Source organism: Podarcis melisellensis (genome assembly GCF_964234715.1).
Source record: "Podarcis melisellensis genome assembly, chromosome: 2".
Classification (NCBI taxonomy): Eukaryota; Metazoa; Chordata; class Lepidosauria; order Squamata; family Lacertidae; genus Podarcis; species Podarcis melisellensis.
The window spans coordinates 69,093,816-69,120,251 of record NC_138529.1 but is presented as its reverse complement, the minus strand read 5'-3'; the positions used below and the strand labels follow the sequence as shown (position 1 = coordinate 69,120,251).

The window sequence follows — 26,436 nt, the reverse complement described above, 5'->3', positions numbered from 1 at the left end:
AGAGAGAGAGAGATTCATTGTCCATTTCCTGGCACTCGTGTGAGCTTTGCACAACTTTCTATTTCATACATTACTGTGCGTATGCTCTCTTTCGTGGCTTTGAGGTTTGTTGCTCAAGTTAAACCAGACCAAAATTAAGACTTGTCCCAACTATCTTAGTTCGCTGCCATGCACTACACGTGTTGTCTCAGTGACAGCCTGAATATCTCCCGCAATGTAAATCCGTGCTATAAGAAAAACATTAGCAAATGTCTCTAATAGCTCTGCTTTTTTTCTGTTCTCTTAATATGTGGCTGGAACTGCATCTTGGCGTCTGTCCTCTAAGCTAATGAAAATGTTGGCTTTCTCAGGACCCTGCTATGAGTCCCAGACCTGTGCTTGGGACATACGCTTGAGGTTTCTTCACCTACCCTACCCCACCCCTTCCCCAGCCAGTCTTGCCAAACCAACTTTCCACAAACCATCACTGTTAAAACGGACAGACTGACTCAGGTTATGGTGAAATGGTGATGAAGATTTCCTCTTCACTGCCTTCCTCCCAGAAGGTAGGAAGGAAGCACGTGGAGAAGACTGCAAGCTCATTTTTATTACTTCATTCATCTTCCTCTTGCAGTGCTAACTTGTTAAAGAACAGCGGTGACGGAAGTTTTAGTGGCAGCATAGTGCACGTGGCAGCATAGTGGCGGGTCATCTGATTCGGCAGATGCATGGCATCTTGAGCCCCAGCAGTCTTCAAGGATGGGTGTGTCAAAGCCCCATAGAACAACCGAAGGTTGACTCTGTATCAGTAGCAGCCTTGTGGTTGCTGTGCAGCACAGATAACTTATATCTATGTAAAGTCAATACATGGAAGGGAAATTGGCTTCACAGTCTGCTGCCATGAACCCTTCCATACATTCACTGCAGAGAGTAGAAGTTTAAGCAGGGATTTCGTTCACGTTCCCATGACTGCTTGGCACATGCTCTTTAATGACTTTTTATTAAAGGTAAAGGTAAAGGTACCCCTGCCCGTACGGGCCAGTCTTGACAGACTCTGGGGTTGTGCGCCCATCTCACTCAAGAGGCCAGGGGCCAGCGCTGTCCGGAGACACTTCCGGGTCACGTGGCCAGCGTGACAAAGCTGCATCTGGCGAGCCAGAGCCGCACACGGAAACACCGTTTACCTTCCCGCTGGTAAGCGGTCCCTATTTATCTACTTGCACCCGGAGGTGCTTTCGAACTGCTAGGTTGGCAGGCGCTGGGACCGAGCAGCGGGAACGCACCCCGCCACAGGGATTCGAACCGCCGACCTTTCGATCGGCAAGTCCTAGGCACTGAGGCTTTAACCCACAGCGCCACCTGCGTCCCCCACAGCGCCACCCCACTTTTTATTAGAGAATGTTTTACTCCAAATCAATATAATTCCTGAAGAATTCAGGTGCATGTAGAAGAGGTTCTAGTGGGGAAACAGTAGGAAGTAGCCTAGAATAAGGCATGGAAGACCTTACTGGGATTGAGGAGTGGCAAGTCTAGTTAAAGGGAGATTTGGGGCAACACTAATCTTGCTTTGTGTGGGACTGGTGAGGCCAGTGGTCTTACACTGATGGCAGCTTCTAGCCATGGGTCCTTGGCCACTGGCATGCTTCTCGGAGACTCAGGTCCTCTTGGAGTGGCCTCTGCAGTGGTTGCAAGTGTATCTGCCTTTTTCTAATGTGCAAGGTGTGTGAGAATGGCACACATAACAGTTCCTGGGTGATTAAAGTACAAATAAAGCAGTACATTTTAGCTAAGTAGGGGGGAATATGCAAAAGGAAGATACAGTAAATAAACATTTTCTGGGCTTTGCATTGGTGGTTCCCAGAGAGATAATTTCCTACACAAAAAAAGAGGGGGGGTTGTTTGTTTTTTTAAGCATTATCAAACTGTCACTTAGAAATTTTGGCTCAGCGCTAGCTTACTTGCACATCAGCTGCAAACTGTCATCAAAACGAACACCCGTAGCCACAATTTTTCTTTTGGCTGTTTAAAATGTTATCTTATAGCTGATTTTTGTTGTTAACGTTTTAATATTGATTATTTTAATATTTTATGTTGTAAATCACCTTGAGAACATTTTGACAGAAAGGCAAGATGTAAGTGACTTAAAGAAACAAATAAATGGAAAGTTTTCACAGTGAAGGGAATTAAACCATGGGATTCCCCCCGCCCCAAGATTTATATTGGGTTTGGTGCTGTTTAGATTGTTTATAAATAATCAGGTGTTGAGAATGAAAAATGAGACAGCCAAGTATTCCTGATCTATCAGGATGGTGAGATCTAAAGAAGACTGCAAAAGACCTGCAACCTGAGGACTAGGGGGACTTTCTCCTGACTCATGTTTGTTGCTTTTTCCACTCAGTGTTCACCTGCATGAACACTTCTTTAATATTTTTGAACTGATTAGAGGGAGAGAGATTTCTGGGTCATACTTTGATTTGTAGGTCTCGCCCAGTCACTTCTTACTCATTGACTGATAGCAGGAGAAAATGGAAAAGTTTGCAAGGTGGGTGTGAAATGCATCAAGGAAATTCCCGCACAAAGACAGTGAGGCCCTGAGTCAGCAGAGCATTGAAAAACTAATTAAGAGGCTACATGATCAACTGTAACTGGTTTATGTGCTATAGCTTCCCCACAAGGGACCCTGGGAGCTGTAGTGGAGTGTGTGTTGATGTGGAATTACCCCTAGCCAAGAATGCTGATTACCTCTGAGAAACTCGTTCATCCATCCATCCATTCATTTAGCAGTTTTCACAAAGCACTTCATCCTATAATTATACCCCAAGGCTGCCTTGTTTCAAATTTAGGATTATTCACACAGTGTGGTGTGATTTTAAAATAGTTGCCTCACGGTGACTTAACCCTGATACTGTGAGGTCAATTGCTGGAGTAAGGAATATTTTAAGAATTTCCTCCAGAAATTACCAGTTCCATCACATGAATGTCTGTTGCGTAATTGTTTTTATGTGAACAATCCGCTGGGAGACATTTTGCCTTTTCTTTGGTTTTCCGCAAACCCAGCTGCATTTCAAGTGTAAAAATAAACAAATCCTGATGTGCAGGAAGAAAGCACCCTTTTATTTTCTCTCTCTCTCTGAACATTTATTACATATTGATATTTCCTGAAGACGAAGGATCTTTTTGTAAAATCAAGGGAAGCCAACAGGATTTTCTGGGCCTGGTACACTAGATGGGATGGGTGGGGGGCAGGTTGCGATTTCACTTTTTTTGTGAAACCTTCATTTCAAGGGAATTACCTTTGAGTAAAACATACAAAAGCCAGCCAGTTATGCTTTGTTCTGTGAAGGTATCATACTTGGGGCATGAATGAAATAATGTAGACATGAGGAAAATGCTTAAAGAAACATACCAGAGTATCCTCCTCTATTCCTGTTTAGGGAAGCTTTTAATGTTTTAGGTTCTATCACTATTATTATTATTATTATTATTATTATTATTCTGTTGGAAGCCGCCCTGAGTGGCTGGGGAAACCCAGTCAGATCGATGGGGTATTATTATTATTATTATTAATAAACTATTATTATTATTATTATTATTATTATTATTATTATTATTATTATTATTATTATCATCCAGCTTCCCCTCCTGCTCTGGGATGGCTCCCCGTCCTGAGTCCCAAATGGGGGTAGTCAACATCCCTTCCTCTGGTTGCTTGGCAACAGTGATTAAGCATCCTTCACAATGGTGTTGCCTGCAAGTGCCAAAGCATTAGAGTAGCCTCTGTGTTTTGTAACTTTCTTTAGACATGTCATAAAATCGTGTCCAATTGGCTTACTTTTTTTTTAAGAGAAAGCTAGTACATTTGCACCTCCTGTAGCCCCCTGTTGATGGCCTTGTGCCCATCTACATATTGGGTCATTAGCCCACTTCAGACATTACAGGAAACCATGTTTCCCTGTGGTGAGCCCTGGGCTCACATTATCTCTCTTCCCAAGAAGGAGATTGGAACCTTCTGCTTCTGATTTTAAACAAACTATGGTTCCTCATGATGTCCAAACTCAGGAGGAACAACTCTGTCTTACAGGCCCTGCGGAAAGAAATTAGATCCTGCAGGGCCCTGGTCTCATGAGGCAGAGCATTCCACCAGGCCAGAGCCAGAGTTGAAAAGGCCCTGGCTCTGGTTGAAGCCAATCTAACTTCCTTAGGGCCCGGGACCACTAGGGTGTTGTTATTTATGGACTTTGAGGCTCTCCGTGGGGCATACCGGGAGAGGTGGTCCCGTAGGTACGAGGGTCCTAGGCCGTGAAGGGCTTTAAAGGTCAAAAGCAGCACCTTAAATCTGACCCTGTACTCTACCAGGAGCCAGTGCAGTTTGAAAAGCACTGGGTGAATATGCTCCCATGGTAGAGACCCTGTGAGGAGTCTCGCTGCAGCATTCTGAACCCTCTGGAGTTTCTGGGTCAGCTTCAAGGGCAGCCCAACGTAGAGCGAATTACAGTAGTCAAGCCTGGAGATGACCGTTGCATGGATCACTGTGGCCAGGTCGGGGCGGGAAAGGTAAGGGACCAACTGCTTGATGCGGCTAAGGTGGAAAAATGTCACCTTGGCTGTTGCTGTAACTTGCGCCTCCATGGAAAGGGAGGCGTCAAGGATTACACCCAAACTCTTAACGGAAGGCAATGGCACTAATTGGGCCCCTGCAAGAGAAGGGAGTTGGTCTCTCATCTCCATGCCATCCAGACCCAGCCATAGGACCTCTGTCTTCGAAGGATTTAGTTTCAAGATATGATAGCCACCTTCAAATGACTAAAGGGTTGTCACATGGAGGATGGAGCAAGTTTGTATTCTCCTGCCCTGGAGGCCAGGACCCAAACCAGTGGATTTAAGTTACAAGAAAGGAGATTTCAGCTAAACATCAGAAAAACTTTATGACAGTAAGAACTGCTTGACAGTGGAACAGACTTCCACAAGAGGTGATGAACTCCCCTACCTTGGTGGTTTTTAAGCAGATGTTGGACGACAGTTGGTCATGCATGAGCTAGTTGAAATTCCTGCATAGCAGGAGGTTGGACTCAGGGGTCAGCAAACGTTTTCAGCAGCAGGCTAGTCCACTGTCCCTCAGACCTTGTGGGGGGCCGGACTATATTTTGGAGGGGGAAATGAATGAATTCCTATGCCTCACAAATAACCCAGAGATGCATTTTAAATAAAAGGACACATTCCACTCATGTAAAAACATGCTGATTCCCGGACCGTCTGCAGGCCAGATTGAGAAGGCGATTGGGCCGGATCCGGCCCTCGGGCCTTAGTTTGCCTACCCATGGACTAGACCCTTGAGATCACTTCCAACTCTACAATTCTATGGGTCTATGACCCATGAGAAACCTTTTCAGTTGAACTATGCAGATCAGCCAATGAGGGGGGTTGAGTCTCCTCCCTTATCAGATAATAGAGTTAATGAGTGAGGAGGAGCAATTTGCACCCCCATAATGGCATTGGGTTGCCAGGGAGTTGAAACTATGAAGCCATGATGGGAATAAACATTGCCCTATTCCCAAGACATCACACTGACTTTCTGAAGTGCCCTGGAGGCACTGCATCTCTGCCCTGTCCATTGCCATGATGGGAATGAAAATCATTCTGTCACCACCGGTTCTCTGCAGACTATTTTTTTCCCCTGCAGTAGCATCCCTGCCAACAAATTCAGGAAATGAGCTGGCAGGCCACCAGGGAAGACTTGATGCGCTGATTAGGCTTGCAGGACTGTGGTTTAAATAGGACTACCATGCGTCCAGATTTTCCTGGACATTACCGGGATTTCAAAGGCGGAATTGATGTCTGGGGTCAATTTCCAAAAGGCGGCACTTTGTCCTGGATCTTAGGCAAGTCAATCCTAGGTTTGAAAGAAGCCATAATTCTCTGAGATTGGTTGTTATCAGGATCTGTGGTTTGCTCAAAACCATAAGCAGATGGTTTATTCATGTAGCAGGAAACTATGGCTTCCTCGTAAATCTGAACTGGGCTTTGGTGGGGTGTTATTGCAAGTTTTATTTTCCCTCTTTTCTTTTCTTTTAAAAAATGCCTATGTGTGTGCTCCATTATTGTGAATTCAGTTAAGCCTAATCTCTTGTCTTTTTCTCTGAAGAATGACTGACGCTTTCCTCTTTCCTGTAGTTGTCATTTGGCTGCTTATATTGCCCTTTGCTTTGTGTCTCATTAATCTGATCTTGAAGAAACTCCAGATGTCTCTTCCATTTCATAAGAGTGCCTTGCATAATTTTGTGTGTCCTTAAGGCTTGCTTTGTTTACAGTAATTGGTCAATCTCTCCGGCAGCATCTGCTCTTGCTCCTTATAGCTCTGCAGGCTTTGACTGTGACTAAAGTGTACTGTCTACTCTGAAAACATTTGGTTGCTTGTGTGCTAGGAATGGCTGGTGTTAATCCAGGGCCAAGTGAGAAGACTCTCATTTCCTTGTGAGCTCAGCTTCATATACTGGAGGAGAATGTCTCTAGGGCACAATAAGTAGCAGGATAGCATGTGCTGCTGCAATCAAGCAGGGAGAAGCAATACACCAGGAATGTATTGTGTACGGCTGAATGTTGTGTCCTTAACTTGGGACTATTTGGTTAAAAATGCAGACTCTGATTGGTTCAGTTATATAGTCACATCCAACAGACACATGGCTTATGTTGCAGGACTATGGGCGAAAGTATGGTAAGAGTATGGGCCGTTGGAACATTGGAGGACTGAGGAGAAGCTTCTAACACCTTTTCTCCCTTAGCACTTCCTGCCTCTGGCACCAGAGCCAGAAGCTGTGAGAAGCCCAGTGAGAAAGACCTGGCTGGCAGGGACCCCACATCCAGCTCATTTGACTGCCATTTATGGGCTGGGATTGGGGGAAAAACGTGCAAATACTGTACATTTTGTGATTATGCACATAACAACTCAATTTTTAATATATTAGAAGCTGCCTCAAAAAACTCAGTTAGTAGGTGTGTTAATCAATAATAATAATAATAACAACAACAACAATAACAACAATTTATTATTTATATGCTGCCCATCTGACTAGGTTGCCCCAGCCACTCTGGGCGGCTCCCAACAAGAAATAGTAAAAACACAATACAACATCACACACTAAAAAAAATCCCTGAACAGGGCTGCCTTCATATGTCTTTTAAAAATCACGTAGCTATTTATCTGTTTGACATTCCTAAATAAATAAACAAAATAGAAGTGGGTACAACAGGGGAAGAAAGCAGAATATATTTATTGCCAGGGTATTAAATAAAAAGGCAGCTGGACTTTCTGGCATGTAAACAAACCAGGATTTCTAGTCTCATAAGGCTCCAGCAGAGGGCAAGGGTGAACCTGGAGAAGCTGTTGTCTTACAATTCTTTGCTTTGGCAGGCTGATAGAGAGGGACCAGACTAGATAATTGGTATTTAACCTTCCTGTTCCGTGTCAGGGCCCAGCAAAGTCAGAAGCAAACAGCGTGATCCAGACCTTCCATTGGCCAGGTTACAGAGCAGGCAGGCAATGATCGAAAGGCCCAGAGACAGATGATGTGGTCTAAGTTGGGCTGTATGCCTGGTGTGTTTGTGTGTTTGTTTGAGGGTTTATGCCCTGCCCATCAATAAAACCCCCAAATTTCAGAGCTGGATGATGAGGCAAGTAGAGGCAAGGCAGGAGTCTACTTAGTACCTTCTGTCATTAAAAAGTTGTTCAGCCTTGAACAATTGTATAGGTTCAGCCAAGCTTTTATTGAAACTTCAAGTCACTTGTTATGGTTGGCGCGACAAAGCATTAGCGCCCCCTCTGGCCATTATGGGGGTTGCACTGCTGTACAACAGAGGCCAGACTAGGAAGCTGCCTCTGGTGACCTGGTGGTGTGGGAATGCTAAAGTCCCCAGTTTGAGACTCCTAGCAAGTTTCACTTAGCATCTGAAACAGCACCTGTTCTCTGTCATGCCAGGTAAATTTCTCAGCCCCACTGGTGGACACCAGCTGCTGGAAGAAGCCCACTTTCATCTCTACAAATTACTACAGGGTGGACCTCTTCAATGGACGTATGGCGGGAGTGCTGCTGACCTCCATCTTTGTAACTGTAATAGATGAGGTGACTGTGGCTCATCTAGGCACATCAGAAGGACGTGTTCTGCAGGTCAGTTAAGAGCTGCAGCTCTGCTTTTTATATCTATTAATACGTGTTTATAATATGGTGAACCTCTGTGCTATCATCTGCTGCAAGTGTTTAAATATCTCTTTAAATACCATCATGTATTTAAATGGCTTCTTGTGGTACTTTTAAAGCTGTAAAGCCAAACCATTAACATTTAGGAAATGTTACCATGTTTCCACTGTCAAATTAAGCTAATTTTATTTTATTCTCCTCTTATTCTTTCTACAAGAAACCCTTTCCCTAGTTCTAGATCTTTGAGGGAACTAGGGATAACAAACAAGGGTTTTTTTCAACATGCTCACAAAATTATAATTCCCAATGTTTCTTGTAGGAAGTGTCAACAGCTAAACTTCTCAAGGATTTATCATAATTGAAATTGCTATTAGGAATTACCCTTGAGGTTGTTGGAGAGTCGAACATGAATCCCGGGTGCCCAAATCTATTCATACGTCTATTTCAGCATCTCATAGCACTTAGCAGTGTGCAGAGATGTTCATAAAAACATAGAGTTACTCTCCTGCTTGTAATTTGCAGCCCCAGCAGACAGATGTGGTTGCCAAATTAATGAAGAAGTTCCCTACAACTGTCCCTGTGCCACTAAAAACAGCTGCTGAGGGTGTGTAAGCTTTTGTGTGTGTATGTTCCTAGGTGGTTCTTCCATCCAATCTCTACACAAACATATTGGCCAACTTCTCCTTGGGGGAGACATTGCCAGTGCTGCGAGAAGTCAGCAAGCTGAATGACTCTTTGCTGTTTGTCACAGGAAAAAAGGTAAGAGATGTGAGGTTCTGAAGCTCGACTGTGCATGAGATTTCAAAGGATGCATTACTTATTTGCTTGTTTCTGGGTGGGAGGAGGGTTATTCTACAGGTGCTTTGATTTTTACAAACGGAGAGAATGCTGAGGTTGCTCTGATCTCATCACCCATCATCTCAGACCCAAAGTATATATTCAGGAAAACTGAGTCGCAGAGGCCTTCTGCACCAGTTTAGAGTGCACATAGAGTGTACATGTTTTGATAGCACCCCACATAAAAAACCTGCCTGCCTGCCTGCCTGCCTGCCGAAAATGCATACACCAGGGATAAGAGTTCTAGCCTAGTCATAGAATAATAGAATTGTAGAGTTGGAAGGGACCCCAAGGGTCATCTCCTCCCTTTCCACAGGCAGAAAATTTGTGAGGTGGAAGACCATTCAATTTACCTCTGGCATTCTGAGGAGATACAGTCCTCCAGGACTGATTGACCCTAAGTATGATCCTTTTTGGAAAGAACTATCTTCTTAAGCTATGTCAGAGTAGCAGATGTCTCCCCCTTCAAGATCACAAAGGCTTATTTGAGCTACTTTTTCACCTTATTCTTCCATTAACATTTCCTTGACTCTTCCAGCCCTTTAAATTTTCATTTCTTTCTACAGAAATCCTTTGAACTTGCTGTCTCTAGCCAGTCATTTATCTCTCCTAGGATGTTGGAACTTTAATTGAAAAATTGGTGCTTCTAAGTCACCATTTCATTGGGCTTCACTTTCTTCTTCTGATAGCTCTAGGGCTGCCTACCTAACCTTTTTTGGTCTCATTGGCTTCATCAAATGGAAAATCCCACTGGATTTTAGCAAGGCTTTTGGCATTTTCTGCTGCCAACTCATTCTAGCTTTACTGGGGGAGAAAAAAATATTCTGTAAAACAGAGCTCAGAACTTGATGACAGCTCCTTGCTGAGACCAGGAGTATTAGGAGCCCACCTGCTTCGTCTCTCTGATGTCTTGATGCCTTGATACAAGCTACAAGCACCAAGTGGCAGATGCACAAGGGGGGGGCTGTTCTGAGGGTAGATTGCATTCATTGGGTTTTTCCTGTTGTGGACCACCCTGGGAATATGGTTAAAGGACGGTATAAAAATACTTATAAATAAATTGATTTTCTTGGTGAGCAAAGTACATGCTGTTTGAAAGATGTGCTGTTGGAAAGACCATCAGTCCCCTTGACATAGGAACATAGAAAGCTACCTTACAGTAAGTCAGGTCATTGGTTCATCCTGCTCAGGCTTGTCAACGCCAAGCATGGGGGAGTTAAGTGCCAACCCCCCTGTCAATCACCTGACATCAACATGATGCCAAAAGACCCATTTTTACTTTGCAGTGTAGCTTGAGTTCAAGCTGTGCTGCACAGGAAGATCCCAGTGGATCCAAGCCAGCCTTGAAGTCAGTGCCATTTAGCTGTTTGGTGGCGATGTCATTCCCTGCTTGGATTGGCTGCACCCAGGAGTTTCCAGTACTTTATAGCGAAGCTGATCCAAGTGGGGCTTGGATCTTTGATGCAAACCCATTTTCCAGTGAACACTTGGGTGTGCATTTTAAGGCTCCTTTAGATACATATATTCTCCTGCCCCACACCTGACTGTCATACATGATACCAGGTGTGGGGCAGTGGGTGGTCAGCCTGCTGGGGAAAATGGTCTCACAGGGCGTTGGAGGGTCAATGCTGCTGACCTGCACTGCCTGGCAGTGGCTATCCAGGGTTTCAGGCAGGGATCTTTCCCAGTCCCACCTGGAGACATTGAGGATTGAAACAAGGACCTTCTGCATGCAAAGTTGAGCTCCACCCATCCTCTTTTGCAACTGTCCATCTTGCAGGTGTCCCAGGTGAAAATAACTGGTCCAGGCTGTCGCCATTTCCTGACATGCTTCCGCTGCCTGAAGGCAGAGCGTTTCATGCAGTGTGGCTGGTGTGGAAATGCATGCACCCGTCAGGAAGACTGCAAGGCAGAGTGGAACCAGAAGAGCTGCTCTCCTGTCCTCACTGATGTACGCAAGTATCTTCTTATGTATGAGATTGCCTAATGGTACATTGACATGGTGGTTTATGCACACTGCAGCTATGCTCACTGAGCTATTTGGTGCTTTGGGACTGCCTTAGTTCTTTCCTCCACCCTTTGTTAAATGTCTGGCTTTTTTTATATTTCTGTTTGTCAAATGTGTTTGTCATAAAGCCTAAAGTACTCTGGGCATCTTGGGACCCCTAATGCCTGCATTTCCTGAGACATGCACCACCTGCATTTTGCATTAGTTATTATGTTTTCCACGGGGTGTATTTTTTCTTTTTGTCTTAACCTCTTGCTTTGTGTGTTCTTCCAAATAGAGCACTTAAGACATCTCCCTCACCACTGGCTCAACTTCTCGAGTGAGCCATGGGGGGTGGGGGACAAAAAACAACAACCCACACCCTCCCTCTCTCTTTTACTCTATGTGACCCTTTTCATCTTTCCTGAAAGGGTGACTTTAGCATGGCATCATTGAGCACTGTGTTCTCCTGTGTTTTGCCTATAGTGAGGGCAGTGTCATTGTTTCCCAAACAGAAAATTAGAAAACCCACAAACCTAGTGCAATGAAAGCCTATATCGATATTACACATTCACATCCTTCGTATCTTTTGGAACAACTCACTGCATTTGACATACACAAGGAACAGTCATGTGGGGACAAAGGTGGGCTGATGAGTTTTCAGCTATAGCGCGAAAACTCAAGCAGGTTGGGGCTGGTGCACATGAAACAGCCAGTATATGGAGACCACATACACTTGCTCCTTTTACAGCAGGGGTGGGGGAAAGCTTTTTCAGGCCAAAGGCCACATTCCCACGTGGGTGTACAGTGGCTCCTCTGGAATGGGGTCATCTTCACACCACTGCGGGCATCTAAAAAGTCTCCTTGATACTAATAAAGAGTCTATGCATAATCATGGTTTGCTGCTAGGGCTGATTAAGACTGTCTTTTTGTGGCTTTTGATGTGGCCGCACTGTGATTCCTATATTCCTTTAAGGTGAGTTAATATTTAGCAGAGCAAACCGTTCTGAGGTAAACTCTTAACCATTAACGTTAGTCACTTGTCGTCACATGGAGTCATTAGGTCAAATTAGTTTGGCTTCAAAAAGAGGCAGAGTAACAGCTTGATAAAGGAATAAATTTAAACTTCTACTTCACTCTTTCTTTATTCATTTCTTAACTAGATAAATAACATATAAAAATATTATTGAAGAAGCACACTTAGAGTTGTTTAAATGTTTCACCATTTGCATATTTTGCTCCCTGTATTAAATTTTAGGCAAATGCTGTGATACCATGTTTATACTGATTTTGAATATGGGTGACAGATTCAGATCTAAGCTCACCCTTGAAGCAAACTGGGTGGCCTTCATCAAGTCACTTTCACGTGGCCTCAACAGTGAAGAAAAATAAGTTTGTTGTGAGCATAAAGCAAGGGAGTATTAAATGTTCATGCTCAAATGTTTTCAGCACCAAAGTAGCACTTTCAAGAAGTGGAACTATCCCAGCTTGCTGCTATTCACCCTTGTTCAAGGTTTGGTTGGTGACATCATCACACCATTAGTTTAGCCTGACCATGCCAGCCTTGATCCTAGACAGTTTTTGAAACAACATGTTAACTAATTGCAGATAATTGGGATAACTGCCACTTTATGTTCCCCATATGGACTGTGTGCACCTTTTACTGCATGCAGTTGAACTTTCCTGCACTTGGTCCAAGCAACAGCTTATCCTAATAATTCATTCAACATCTTCCCTCCAAATGGAAGTGAATCCTAACCTAAGGCTTTTTGCAGCAGTTAGGGAAGGGCCTGGAGAAAAAATTGTCATTCCCAGGTAAGTTCTCTTTGTGTCAGAGTATGTCTGCAACATTGCCTAGGGGCAATAACTGGGTCTTATTGGTGTTTGGAACTTGAGCAGCAGACAGGTGTATCTAAGGGCTATTCAAATCTTGCTGGTGACTGTGTAAGTAAAGCTTTGTGTATCATCTGCTTTCACAGTTCTACCCCAGAAATGCACCACTACAAGGCAGCACTAAGGTGACACTCTGTGGCTCAGGCTTTCGTTCAGGTTCATATTTCAGTGGCATGGATGCCTCACCTTCAACCCTTGGTGACTACAAGGTTACAGTGGGACGGAAGAATTGCACCATACTGTTTGAAGAGAGCCTAGAAAACAGGTAACGTTTGAAAGTTAAAAAAACACGCAGCCTGCAAACATTATTCCCCCTTCCTTCTTTCCTGTTCACTTTCTCAGCCCTGCATCTACACAGACTAGCATTCTGTAAATGTTCCTTATGCATGTAAGAAAGGTGTGCAGAGAGGAATTCTTGGTGGTTGTTTTTCTTTGGAGATTCACCACAATCTCAGCCTGAGCACCTTCTGGAAGTCTTGTTAGGCCTGTGTGTCTGGGCTACCTTTGCAGGGTGAAGGCAGGTTGGATAGGTTAGTAGAAGCATGGAGACTTCCCATGGTGTTATAATTATATATAAATTCTGTTTTAAATTTGGAGAAGTTAAGGGCCGTGTCCAACCATCTGGTCCTACTAGTGGAAGTCTGCACAAGGGGGAGGAGAGGAGAGGAGAGAGCATGCCATCAGGCAAGCAGAAACACTTCAGCTGGTGGAGCAGTCTGCTTAGCACTATGTTGAATTATACCCTGTATTTTCAGGTTGAAAGCTGCCCTGAGCCTTCAAAATAAGATGGACTATAAGCAGGCAGACTATAATGTACAAAGTTAAGCAATATTCCCTCTCATCCAGGAGTTTTACATTCCGGGTTGGCGTTCAAGATCGAAGGGAATTCCTTTGTGCATGCTTGTCCCATGGTCCCTATGAAGAACTATCTCCCTTTGGTGTTGTTCTTCAGTGCTTCACACCAGGAACATACTGAGTGATGCGTTGATTAAGGACTGGTCCACATTTCCACTTGTCCTGTGCCTAAAAAGCATGGGTCTGAGGGGTTTCACCCTTGTCCTGTGCTTTCTAGGCACAGGTATGAGTGGTTTTCCATTTACCCCACTGCGTTCCCTGGGAAAACCCAGCACTGAATAGGAGCAAATGCCAATCTGCAGAAAACCTGATTAGCATTTGTTCCGATTCAGCACCAAAGAGCAGGTTTTCCAAGCAGAAAGTGGAAGGACAAGTGGAAGTGTGGATGAGCCCTTAATCTCAGAGGCCTTGTCTAACAATGGCACAGTGCTCTGTTCAGACTCCACATGGTATGTGTGAGGCCAGATGGGGAGAGTGAGGCCACAGCTGATAAGCTGTCTAGGGAAAACTGGTGGAAAAGTGCTCTCTTCTCTTGGTTTGGACTCTGTGTTTTCACTGCTAAGGGACATTAAGCCAGCAGTGGTCTAATGTTTTCTTCAGCTTCTGGTATCTTCCTGAAGGAAAATGGGGCCAGCCAAGGGATAAGTTTAGGAAGACATAGGGCTCTGTAGGGGTACGGTGTAGGTTGTGTGGGAGCCTTAGTGAACAGACTCTCTTTCTCCTTTCACCTCAGAGTGTTTGTACCACTCAGCTTAAATGAATTTTTGTGTGGTTTGTTGTTCTTTCCTCACAGCTCCCTGAGCACCATTAGAAGGGAATTATAATATGAATAAAACATTGGTGGTGGTTTAGAATGTTCTTTTTCAGAGCTCTAAAGATGAAAGTACTGTGGAGTGTAGAATGTATGTGGCATCCGACAAAATCTCAGTAGAATCCTGAGATTCTAAGCACTTTTTATGGGGGGAGGGGATTTTCTAGTCTTCATGGTTGCAGAGGTCCTGCCGGTTCTGTGAGGGTAGCAGTTCAGTCATTGAATAATTGGCCCCTTTTACTTTGCACAGTTTTATCCATGTGGCTAAATCCTTCTCTCTCTCCTCATTTAATCAATGTATTCATAGACTAGATGCAAAATGCGGGGCTTATGGTTAGAAGATGACTTTTTCTAGAGTTCCTTCTGGTACTTCTTTCTGCCTGTGTGAGGCCCTCAGATGATGTCATAGCAGCCTTACACTTACATGTTGAAATCAGGAGAGGAGACATTTCTGTGTGTCACAGTTTAGACATTGGCAGCTTTCCCGGAGCGGAAATGAAACAGCAGTTTCTACTGTTCCCTATTAGTACAAATAGAGTTTCACCTCCATGGCCCATGCTGGAGTCAGTCATTCTAGTGAGCTTTGATCTGCATTAAGCAAAAAACTAAAACCAACAACTGAGCATTGTCTGGCAGCATTTTATTCAAGAGGGCAGGTCATATTTGGGTAAGGAAATGCCTCTTAAAAACTATTTAGAGGGAGAAACAGGTATATAGGAAGACATAGCAGAAGTCACAGTTGTTATGTCTTGCTGTCGCCCGATCCATTTTTCACATCTAACTCTGGACTCGCAAATGGAATAGGTGAATTGAATTCTTCCATTCCATAAATGATCAAGTATTTCCAAGCTGGAGCCCTTGCTTGACCCAAGCTGATCCATCACCACAATCCCTACTGAGGATGATGATAAGCCCTCTGTGAAGGAGGCAGTTGATGGAGTTATAACAGCATGCTGGAGCCCAGGCATTGTGTATTTACAGAAGCTGGCTCCCTGAGTTCACCCTGCAATATGCAGGTGTGCATTCAAAGAAAATTGCCACAATAATATATATGTATGGACCGTATTCAACTAACTTTTACTCAGAGTGAACCTCTTGAAATAGATGGACCAAAGTTAGCACACCATTTTTTGCCTAATTACATCACAAAAATTAGGGTGTGCATTAGGTTTTAAGGCTCATTTATATTCGCCAGCAAATCCTTTTTTGGTTTCAAGGTTTTGAAAATTGAGGCACACATTAGATTCGCGTAAATACGGTAGATTCCAAAAACCATGGAATAAGCAAACATAAAACCTAAATTTCTATATTTTTCTGAAGGTGCTCATCTATTAACAAGAATAAAAAGGACTTCTCCTATCCTACCCCATTAAAAGAGAAGCATTAAAACAGACCACAGAACATATCACATTTCAGTTTAAATTGAGATCCCAAAGTCTGGGTGAAGAGGAATGCCTTTGCCTGGTTCCTCAAAACTGGCAATTTTGGCATCGATAAGCATTCCTGGGCACAGCATTCCATAGATAGGCAACTACAATGGAAAAGACCCATCCTCTTGTTGCCACTTTCTGCAAACACACCCTTCAGAGATGAATTGCTGTAAAGGAGAGATGCGGTACTTTATCTTTTTTTAAAATAATAATAATAATTTTTATTGATTTTCTTTCTTACAACAAATATCCATCATCATTACTAAACATTCATTTTCCAGTTTCCCCCCTACCTGTTGACTTCCCTCAGCTTCCATTTCTGGTTTGTTACATCAAATGATACAATCTGCTGTTTGTATTTAATACTATGTTGTCCCATTGTTATACTTCTTGTTCTCTTTAAATAAAGTTCTAAATGTTTATTTAAACCCTGCCAATGAGTTCATTTTTTGTTGTTGTTTCTGCAAATATGTTATAAAAGGTTCCCATTCTTTTTCAAAGTCACTATTGTCCTTTTCACAGTTTGTCCGTTAGTTTTGCTAACTCTGCATAGTTCATAAACTTTTCTTGCCATTGTTCTTTTGATGGTATTTCTCCAGTCTTCCAATTTTGTGCTATTAAGATTCTTGCTGCTGTTGTAGCATACATGAATAATGTCCGTTTTTCATTCGGCAGATCTTGTACTAAAATACCCAACAAAATGCTTTTGGTTTTTAAACAAATGTTATTTTAAACATTTTTTTCAATTCATTGTATATCATTTCCCATTTTTTTAAAAAAATAATAATCTTGCAATCCCCCCACATATGGTAAAATGTACCTTCCCCTTCTTTACATCTCCAACAGTAAGGTCACATCTTTCTATCAAATTTGGCTTGCAGGGGTAGGGAGATAAGGAACTGGCCTGTAGGTCAGATAATGTACCGCATCTTTTTTTGTGTGGTACATTATATGACCTGCAGGCCAGTTCCTTATCTCCCTACTCCTGCAAGCCAAATTTGACAGAAGGATGTGGCCTTGCCCACCTGTCAGTCACCTGCCATCACTATGACATCAGGTGATGCTACACTTTGAAGCCCTGATTCAGTGGAACTGCTTCCTTCTGCTGGAGCAAAGGAAGCAGGCATTGTTCATAAACTGATGGGAGCGCACCTTGCTCCAACAAAGCAATAACCCTGATCTCATGTTAAATTCATTAATGTTCCTTTGAAGCCACACCCTCATGTATGACATCCGGTGTAGGGCAGGTAGGTGTGGCTTGCCTGAAACAGCCCTGCAAGTCAAATGTGGAGGTCCAGCTAGCCAGGTCTGGTTCACAGGCAGGAGGTTCCCCACATCTGCCCTAAGGTTAGTAGTGTACAAGTGAAGTATTTTGAATATTTTTCCATTTCATGGTGCTAAAGAGCCACTAGACTTTATTAGGCAGATCATAATCACATTAGTTTCTTGTGCATCCTTTCAGCACCCTTTTTGCTTTTCAGGTACAGTGAAGTGCCGCGCTGGAAAGATTATGTTGAAGTTATTGTCTGCACTTTGACACCAAAAGAGGAAGTGAACATGCTGGGGCCACAGAAGGTTGAGGTCACTGTTGTAGAGAAGGAGCACACCCCATTTTACATCAGTGGCTCCTCAGTCCTCAGTGGCTTTGAATTTAAGGTGAGCCTTGGTTTCTTTCCACTACCTTTGCTCCTGCATGCTTCTCCATGGCTGTTGTTCATTGATGTCATGAGAATTTAATAGACCCGCTAAGAGCCAGTGATAGGCGTTCTGGTGCTCTGCAGCTGGTGTTCCATGGGAGCTATTGGTGCAGAGGCATAATGCAAGGTTGCTGATCTCAACTACTGGGTTTGGGTGCTTTAGTGGGAAACCTGCTTTGTATTTTTAAACTCCCAGGTCCAGCCCTGGCTTTTCTGCTTAATAAATCTCTAGTAACAAGTTTTATTACTTGAAAACAAGTAATCAGCCACTCTAGGCAAACACTTTTCCAGAAGAAGGTCTTACAGCCTCTACTTTTATTCTGTTTTCTGGTCCTGATGGTCAGGATTTCTTTTAATATATTACACCAAACTACCTTGCCACAGCTTAAATTCTTTACTACTTGTCCTTACCTCAATGTCTGTGAAAAACAGTGGCCTTCCCTTTTCTTTCTCAAAGTTGGTTACAGGGCTCAGAGAGTTTGATACAGTGAGTTTAGCATTTCTTCTCTTCACTATCAACAGCTGCCTAAAATAACTTCTATCCATCCACCGTACGGCCCACAGGCTGGAGGAACAGAGATCTTTATCCAAGGACAAAACGTTCTGGTGGGAGGCACAAGGAAGGTGATGGTTAATGGTCGGGATTGTCCCTTGGTCTCAAGGGAAAGGTATGGCAAATAGTGACACTTAATTGTAACATTGGCTTGTCAGACTGGGAATTGTGTTCATGGCCTTTGATGAAGGATAGAGCTATGGTTTTCAAAATACATTTAGAAAGTTGATTAACACATTTTTGACCAGCTTCCAGATATGTTGGATTTTTCTCATTTTCTAGCACTGTAGCATTAATGTGAAGCTAATGGACTGACCACAGACCTTAGCGAGGCTGGTTTGAGGCAACCTTATAAGATGTTACCAGCTTCCTTATCTCTTCAATTCTTTTGGTATTATCTCCAGGAAAATGATACAGAGTACCTAAATTTAAATGGTCAGTGTTTGAGGTGTCAGAAATATCCTTCCCACATCTTGGTGATGCAACAGACAACTCTTTTCCTGTGTTCTTTTGTGTGTAAATCTGTGGTTGCCTGCCCCTACACCAGTCATCATCTTCTTCTTCTTTGGCGATTGCACGTAGTCATACTTTCCTAATGAGTCACAGTCTCTATTGCTTGTGTGAAAGCAAATGAACCGAGTAGAGCTTTGCAGGGCATGTGAGTTCATAGCCATCTGCCATCTCCCTTTGTTATGAATGGTTATGAATACTCCCATAATCATGCTTACTCTAGGCAGAGGTATGTGCGGGAGAGGACAGCCACCACTCCTCCTCTCAACCATCTTTTGCCTATACTGTATGGAAGGAAAGTTTTAGCTTGAACCTACTATTTTTTAAGGTTCCTCAAAATGAATGAGGATGACTTAGGATCTAATTACAACTTCAATGGAAGATAGAAACATGGTTTCGCATCTCTTCTCTATCCCAAAGTGCATGGTGGTTTTGGTCAGGGCTGGTGCCAGGCCATGGCACAGTGCTAGCAATCCACTCCTCAGCACCCACCCCACCCCAACCAGGACAGGACCTTGCCTTACTTGCCATGGCTGTGGAGGCTGCCACATGTTTTCTCAGCCTTCATCTATCCCCCATATGCTTCAGATGGACAAGGAACAGCACTTCAGAATGGCAGCTAAGCTTGTTTCCCATCTACAGTGACTATCCACCATCTTAAGTTACCCACAATGCAAAGCTCACACTCATATAGCCCTAACCAGACTATGAACCTATGAAAGCAACACGTTTGCTAGATCTATGTAGTGGGACATGGCATTTTGGATCCCTTAGAATTGTGGGTGTCCACTGCAGATGGGGAGCCAAGCTGTTTAGCAGCAACAGCACCCCCACTCACCACATGAAAAGCATCCAAGGTGAATGGCAGCACAGCCAGGGCAGAGCAGTGAGGGGAACCCCCCCCCCAAAGTCCTTGAACCCCTCAGCCAGCGCCTGACCTAGCTGGACCACGGACACCAGGTCTGGTTATGCTGCATCTCCTTAACTAAATTAGTCACACTCTCATCAGGCTGTGCCACATGAGTCTTGTCAGGACCTGCATCCCTGGTGACGCATTCTCACATCTCTCAGAGTGAGCAGGCGCAGATAATTGTGTGGGGGTCCACCTCTTTACATGGTGGCAGTTTGCAGGCATGGCCCAGCATCGTGACATGACGTACAATGATGCAATTATGCAAAGGACTGCCTCCACCCTGACCTTGTGGAGGATGGGACTAAATGGTAGGTGGCTGAGCAGGGCCTTACCATGCTGTTTGTCTTCTTTTCCCCAGCCAGAAAGAGGAAGCCATTATTTGTACCACCCCTCCTGTGAACAACCTGGGCAACGCTTCTGTGACTGTAGTAATAGATGAACAGCCGTTTCTTTCTCCGAAGCCCTTCTGGTATCGAGAAGATCCCCAGATACACCATATCGCTCCCAACTGCAGCTATGAGTGAGTGGACACCCTTATTCAGCCTTCATGAACCTCCAGATGTTTTTGGAATATAACACAGACACACACACAGAACTAGCACTGCCTGGGGCTGCTGGAAGTTGTATTCCAAAACATCTGGAGGGCCCTTGGTTGTCAAAGGCTGCCCTGATTCTTGGAAGAATGTCTTCTTTCCATCCTGTCTCATTGCATTCCCTGTTCTAGGCTTTCTGTGATGCTATTTGTGAAGCAAAGTTCCTGGTCCCAAGCCATCAAATATCTCATGTAACCAAATTAAATGGAAGTTCCATAGCAACAGGGCTATTCAATGCAGATACCTGGAGGTAAATTGCATTGAGGTCAGTGGGACTTAATCCCAGCTAAGTGTATGTAGCATTGCAGCCTGAATCTCATCCTAAATAGGCCTTAGACTGGCCTACACAGACTTGGATGTTTATACCACCAGAACTGGGTGTACCATTACCGATTTCCTATGTTTACTGCTCAGGTCCGCCTACACAACCAGGATATACCTGTAGGATCTCTTGATAAGGAAACTTTTTCACAGCCTTCTTATTTTTCTTCTTCTTCAGAGGTTCAAATATCTCCATCAGTGGCACCAATTTGGATTCAGTGTATTATGCAAAGGTGCAGTTTGAGTCTGCCGGAGTGCTTACTGAAGCTAAGGTGAGTATTGCAGGTGGAGGGAGAGAAAGGAAGGCTGCACACTTTCTAGAGAGCAAGTCCCATTGGCCTGAGTAAACATGCTGCATATATGAGATACCATATCAAAGTAACCCTTCTCCATATGCTTGTAACACTTTGAAACAAAAAGGACTTACTGTACTTCAGAGGAATTCTGTGTTTAAGTATTAGAAATTCTTAGTTTCAGCATTTTAGATGTTTTCTGTGAAACAGATTCCCGCAAGTGTGGGACACCCAGTAAGAATACCTCCCTGTATGTCCTTGTATGTTCTCGGTCAACCCAATAAATCATTACAATTTGAAGGGGGGGAGGCAGTCTGTAGTGACGTTTTAGTTCACCAACAGATAATGCAAAAGCAAAGTTTGTGCAGGAAGGTGCCTCCCTGCTGCTAAATGAGTAAGAATATCCTTGAATAGTTTTTCCAGGACTACCTAAAGGCATTTTCTTTCGTTTGTGTGAAAAGATGAACTGAGGGGCACCTAGCTATGCATACATTGTGTTTGTTTTATCCTCAGACATTAACATTTCCTTTATGGAATGTTCAACTTTTTTAGTTGTCCCCACACCCTTATATTTCAAGTACTCGGTTGCTGTTGTTTTTGACTTTTTCATTCTTCTTAACTATTTCTCCTTATGTTTTGCCTTAAATAAACCTGGTTTTGATTCTGCTCGTTGTAAAAGCTTTCGCCATCAAATCACATGAAAACTGCTGGAATTGTGAATAGTATGTTCAGCAATTAACACCCTTCAGAATTTTTATCCTGGATGATCGTATCATGTCTTGCTGTGGCAGATTAAAAAATCCTTTTTGTCAGGGATTGGAAAAAGAGACCAAAAACTGTAGGAAAGGGATAGAATACTGTGCAGGGTATAGAGGAGTTGTTGTTGTTGTTGTTGTTGTTGTTGTTGTTGTTGTTGTTGTTGTTGTTGTCTGTATTTATAGGTCACCTTTCAGGGTGGTACCAACACATTTAATAAAATGCCAGCATGAAGAGTAGATAAAAATTGGATTTTTAAAAAAATGTAAAATGTGGTTTAAAAAAATATTCAGAACTGTTTAAAGTAGATCATTAAACAATGAAAATGCTAAGTTTCTCTTAAAGAATAAGTTGGTGAATATTAAATGATATAAATATATTAGCCCTAATTTCTAAACTGAATCAATGGCTTCTATTGAGTTAAAGGAATATTTTCTATGAAAATGAAGAACTTGTTCAATTATTTCTCAAATATGAATTCTTAAACTCTGCCTAATTTGCAGATTTTAGATGTTTACCATTGTTTAGTAAATATATGATGAAGTATCACCGAGAGACTTGATTATTATTATTATTTAAATGTGCCCTTTCCCTCTCACTGATTTAATCATGATTTAAATCTCATCGATTCAGCATGGTAAAATAACAGTGTCAAGGAAGCAACAAAATTGATCATTAATAGGTACAGAGCAGGCAAATTAAATACAGCTGCACAGAATGCATAATTAAACTCTGGAATTTATGTAGTTTGTCTTTCATGGTAAGGCATATTCTTCAACCCCTGAATTTCACACTGCCCTTCCTATTTAATTTACAGTAAGGTGTGCCCTTGAACAGAATCCAGTTTTCCAGCAGTGATCAGATAGATATAACTAAGTCAAATGAAGTTAAACTGTTCTCTTGGTGTCTTCAGGATTGTAAGGGGGAAAGGTCTGCTACGAGCCTCCTGTGCCAGAGTCCTCGCTACCCATTGGAAAACAAGGCAGCAAGCACTCATGGGAACCTGAAGATCTTGATGGATGGAGCTCTGAGGCACCAGACGTTTCGCATCCGCTACTACCCCAAGCCAGTGATTTACCCCTTTGAGCAGCAAGACCAATTGTACACAATCAATCCAGGAGAGGATGAGATTGAGATCCATGTATGTAATTGTCAGTCGGGCAACAATATGTGTGAACAATATTGCTGTGCTCACCTGAGCAATGTGGCATCAGAAAAACCTAGGCTGCAACCCTAGGCAACACCCTCCCAACACCTGGGAAAAGGGTTGTACTTCTGAGTAAACATGAATAGGACCACAGCCACGGAGGACATAGCAGCAGTGTCTGCAAGTGGGGTTTTCTGGGAATGTGTAATTCTCTGCACAAAGAAGCTGCTCCATTGTTGGCTGCTTTGAAGTTTCTCTGACGTTGCAGTGTTCATATGTGTACACCACTTCCATAGGTTGAAATTAACTCACAGAGCCATTTAGCAGCATATGAATTGGCACCAAGAAATCAAGTTGTATATAGCGAAGGGGGTCCCATTAAATAAAATGGCAAGGGTGGTGCTGCTGTTTATAGTTCCCCCTGTACTAGATGTGAATGGGAAGGGATTGGGATGAGGGTAGGGATGCTAAAGCGTCATCAGAACAGTTTCTTCTGGATAGGCAAAAGTGCTTGTGGATTCAGAGCAGGGTTACATGGGAGTCTGGGAAACATGGGGCAACAAAGCCAAGAGCCCCAATGAGGAAGATCTTTTCCCGAAATGGGTTAACGTATATGTCTTTATTTGTTTGTACAGCATAGAGGACTGGATGCTGTGGCAGGCTGCATGGCGATCTCTATGACAGTGGCTGGCAAAGAATGCCACCCCACTGTGTTGAAAAACGAGGTGACCTGCCGAATCCCCGGGGACCTGAACTCCCCTCTGCATCGTTTGCCAGCACAGGTGAAGCTTGCAACAGTTCTCCGCAACCAGCACTGATGCCATGACATGCTTCTCTCTCTGCCTCCTCTGGCCCATTCTCCTTTTTGCAGCTTGGCCTCCTCCCATCTTGTCCGTTCTGGCTGCTTTTTCCTCTGATACCGTTCAGTCACTCATTTGGTTTTTCCACTACTGGCTGCAGAGGAAATGGAACTGAACAAACGTGGGGCAGTAGCTCCATGCATTCTCATTCTGACAAGCTTTTGCCCCTTTACTTCTGCTTCTCTCTCCATTTAAAACATATAGGCTATTTAATAACGCATGTTTGAGAAGTAGCGAAGGCAGCAGCTAAGCATGACATGGCTCCCAGGAAAACTGATCTGGGCCGCATCCTGTGGATGTGTCATCCCACGTCATCTATAACATCTGGCCTTTGTAGCAACTTGTGAGCTCAGAGCAGACTTAATTCTGACCTTTCAAGAAAGTCTTTAAAGAAATACCTGGCATCTCCAAACCAAACAAGCCGCAGATACATTTTTACAGCAGAACATTGGGAAATTTCTGGCTCCCCTTGGCACTACTCCTTAGACTCATTTTTCATTAGGAAAGGGTTTTTCCGTGTCTGGAATTCACCAGGGACTCTTAATGGTTTAAATAAATTTTAAAAATCCATCTGTGTATCTGCAAGTCTCTCAGGAGTGGGGGTGAGAAAGAGGTGGATAATCAGTTCTACTGCCTTGGAGTTCCTGCACTGAACAGCACATGGTGAGAAAATTGGTTCTGGTGCCCATGCTTGCATCACTGCCCACATTCTAGATGGCACTGATTTTCAAGGGCACACCCAGTATGACTCTAAATACTTTCCCTGGGTCATTCTCTGCTGGTGTGTGTGTGGGGGCACTCTCTGTTCTCAGAGGCATTGCTACAGGCCAACTATGGAATGCATGTGCGTTCTCTCTCTCTTTTTGTCTGGCCATTCCAGAGTTTAGAATTTCTTGTGTGTATGTTTTAAAGCTTATTTGTGTACAGAGCATGCCAAATCCTACCTAAAGAAGGAGTCGGCTACTTGTGGTCTTAACTACTGAAGAGGGGGTGGGTATGTGTGTCTGTCACATCTATAGATTCAGTGAGAGAAATTACACTGTATATGTGACTCTCTGATTGCTTCCTGCCCCTCTTGGGTTCCTTCAGGTTGAGAGAAGGACAAAGGGGAGGAGATGTTTATCCTTTTCCTTACTAGCTGTTTTTCATCCTCAGTGTATCACTCCCTGACACACACCTTTGCTGCTTTTCTCCTCAAGGGAATAAAAGACACAGCTCTGCACCATGTGTCCTGCTGCCATCCTGCTACCCTCCCTCCAGGACATTTCATGGTTCTCCTTCTCCTCCTACAAGAGCATCACAACCTTAGCAGAGATGCCTTCTTTGCACTTGAGTCTAGACTTAAGGAATCCTGTGCAAAGATGAAGCCCTGCACTGCTCCCTTCCCATGATCTCTTTTCTTCCTGCCCTGTGATTCCTCCTACCGCTATCACCATCCCCTTTCTGGGCAGGAAACAGACCAAACAGATGGACTCCAATAGCCCCCTTCCAAAATGCCACCACAGCACACATGGAGTCTCGCCAACTATGCCCTTCCATGGAATACAAACCTTGACTGACCACGAGCTTTGGGACTAATAGTGCAATGTATACAGCGGCCCTCCAGGGTTCTAAACAACCTAGGATATTTGAATTGCTCCCTTTCTGTCCAGCTGGCAATTTGTTATACAAGTTTACTAATGTGTGATAGTTCAGTACGTTAAAGCTTTGCTGGCTCCTTCCTGCCCATTGAACGGCATTGCTCTGGCATGGCTGATAATCTGCTTCCATCATGTCCTTTCCTCCTTTTAGATTTGTGTGAATGGAAACTGCACAGACCTTGGCTTTGTGGTTGTGAAATCCTCCTTATCTCCTGTTGCTGTTACATTGGGGACCGTTGTAGCCATCCTATTCCTCTGCTTCTTGGCATTTTTCGTGATGAAATTCATGCAGCGGAAGAAGAAGAAGAAGAAGTCAGGTAAACTGCAAGCTTCTCACAAAGCTTTCTGATCAGATCAGAGCTTTCATTAAAGGTATTCATTCAACTGCATTTCTCCAATGTTTTAATCATTGTGCTGGTTTCCATCTGCATTGGCTCCCAGTACGTTTCCGAGCACGATTCAAAGTGTTGGTGCTGACCTTTAAAGCCCTAAACGGCCTCGGTCCTGTATACCTGAAGGAGCGTCTCCACCCCCATCGTTCAGCCCGGACACTGAGATCCAGTGCCGAAGGCCTTCTGGCGGTTCCCTCATTGCGAGAAGTGAGGCTACAGGGAACCAGACAGAGGGCCTTCTCGGTAGTGGCGCCCGCCCTGTGGAACGCCCTCCCATCAGATGTCAAAGAGATAAAGAATTATCTGACATTCAGAAGACATCTTAAGGCAGCCCTGTTTAGGGAAGTTTTTAATATGTAATGCTGTACTGTTTTTAACACTGATTGGGAGCCGCCCAGAGTGGCTGGGGAAACTCAGCCAGATGGGCGGGGTATAAATAATAAATTATTATTATTATTATTATTATTATTATTATTATTATTATTATTATTATTATTATTATTATTGCATCTATCTGTGAGGTCTCCTCCAGTCAGAGTATTGGCATATATCAAATCTGGCTTGGTAACTGGACTGGCAAGATGGGCAGGGTTAGGCATGGCAGGGAGAGGCTGGGCGTACAAACTAGGAAAGAGAACTGAGTGTTCCTTTTTGTTTCTGCAGGAACTGAAAACTTGGAAAGACTCTCAAGCCTCAACAGGGGCATGACGAGCATCCCTCTCCTCCCCTCCAACCCTAATTACACAGATACTGCTGGTAAGGATGCATAAAGAGACT

General features: G+C 43.6%; 1 protein-coding gene across 3 annotated transcripts in view; it reads left to right on the top strand.

Moving 5' to 3' along the window:
* MST1R (macrophage stimulating 1 receptor) overlaps nucleotides 1-26,436 on the top strand; it is a 53,345-nt gene that overhangs the window by 16,598 nt on the left and 10,311 nt on the right. For all 3 annotated transcript variants that reach the window (XM_081900235.1, XM_081900237.1, XM_081900236.1), the window contains exons 3-14: nucleotides 7,953-8,141; nucleotides 8,808-8,930; nucleotides 10,789-10,959; nucleotides 12,975-13,153; nucleotides 17,466-17,640; nucleotides 18,204-18,349; nucleotides 20,016-20,177; nucleotides 20,750-20,843; nucleotides 22,534-22,761; nucleotides 23,403-23,549; nucleotides 25,419-25,584; nucleotides 26,323-26,415. In XM_081900235.1, the coding sequence (XP_081756361.1) occupies nucleotides 7,953-8,141; nucleotides 8,808-8,930; nucleotides 10,789-10,959; nucleotides 12,975-13,153; nucleotides 17,466-17,640; nucleotides 18,204-18,349; nucleotides 20,016-20,177; nucleotides 20,750-20,843; nucleotides 22,534-22,761; nucleotides 23,403-23,549; nucleotides 25,419-25,584; nucleotides 26,323-26,415 (1,873 nt within the window). The remainder of the gene's footprint in view (nucleotides 1-7,952; nucleotides 8,142-8,807; nucleotides 8,931-10,788; nucleotides 10,960-12,974; nucleotides 13,154-17,465; nucleotides 17,641-18,203; nucleotides 18,350-20,015; nucleotides 20,178-20,749; nucleotides 20,844-22,533; nucleotides 22,762-23,402; nucleotides 23,550-25,418; nucleotides 25,585-26,322; nucleotides 26,416-26,436) is intronic.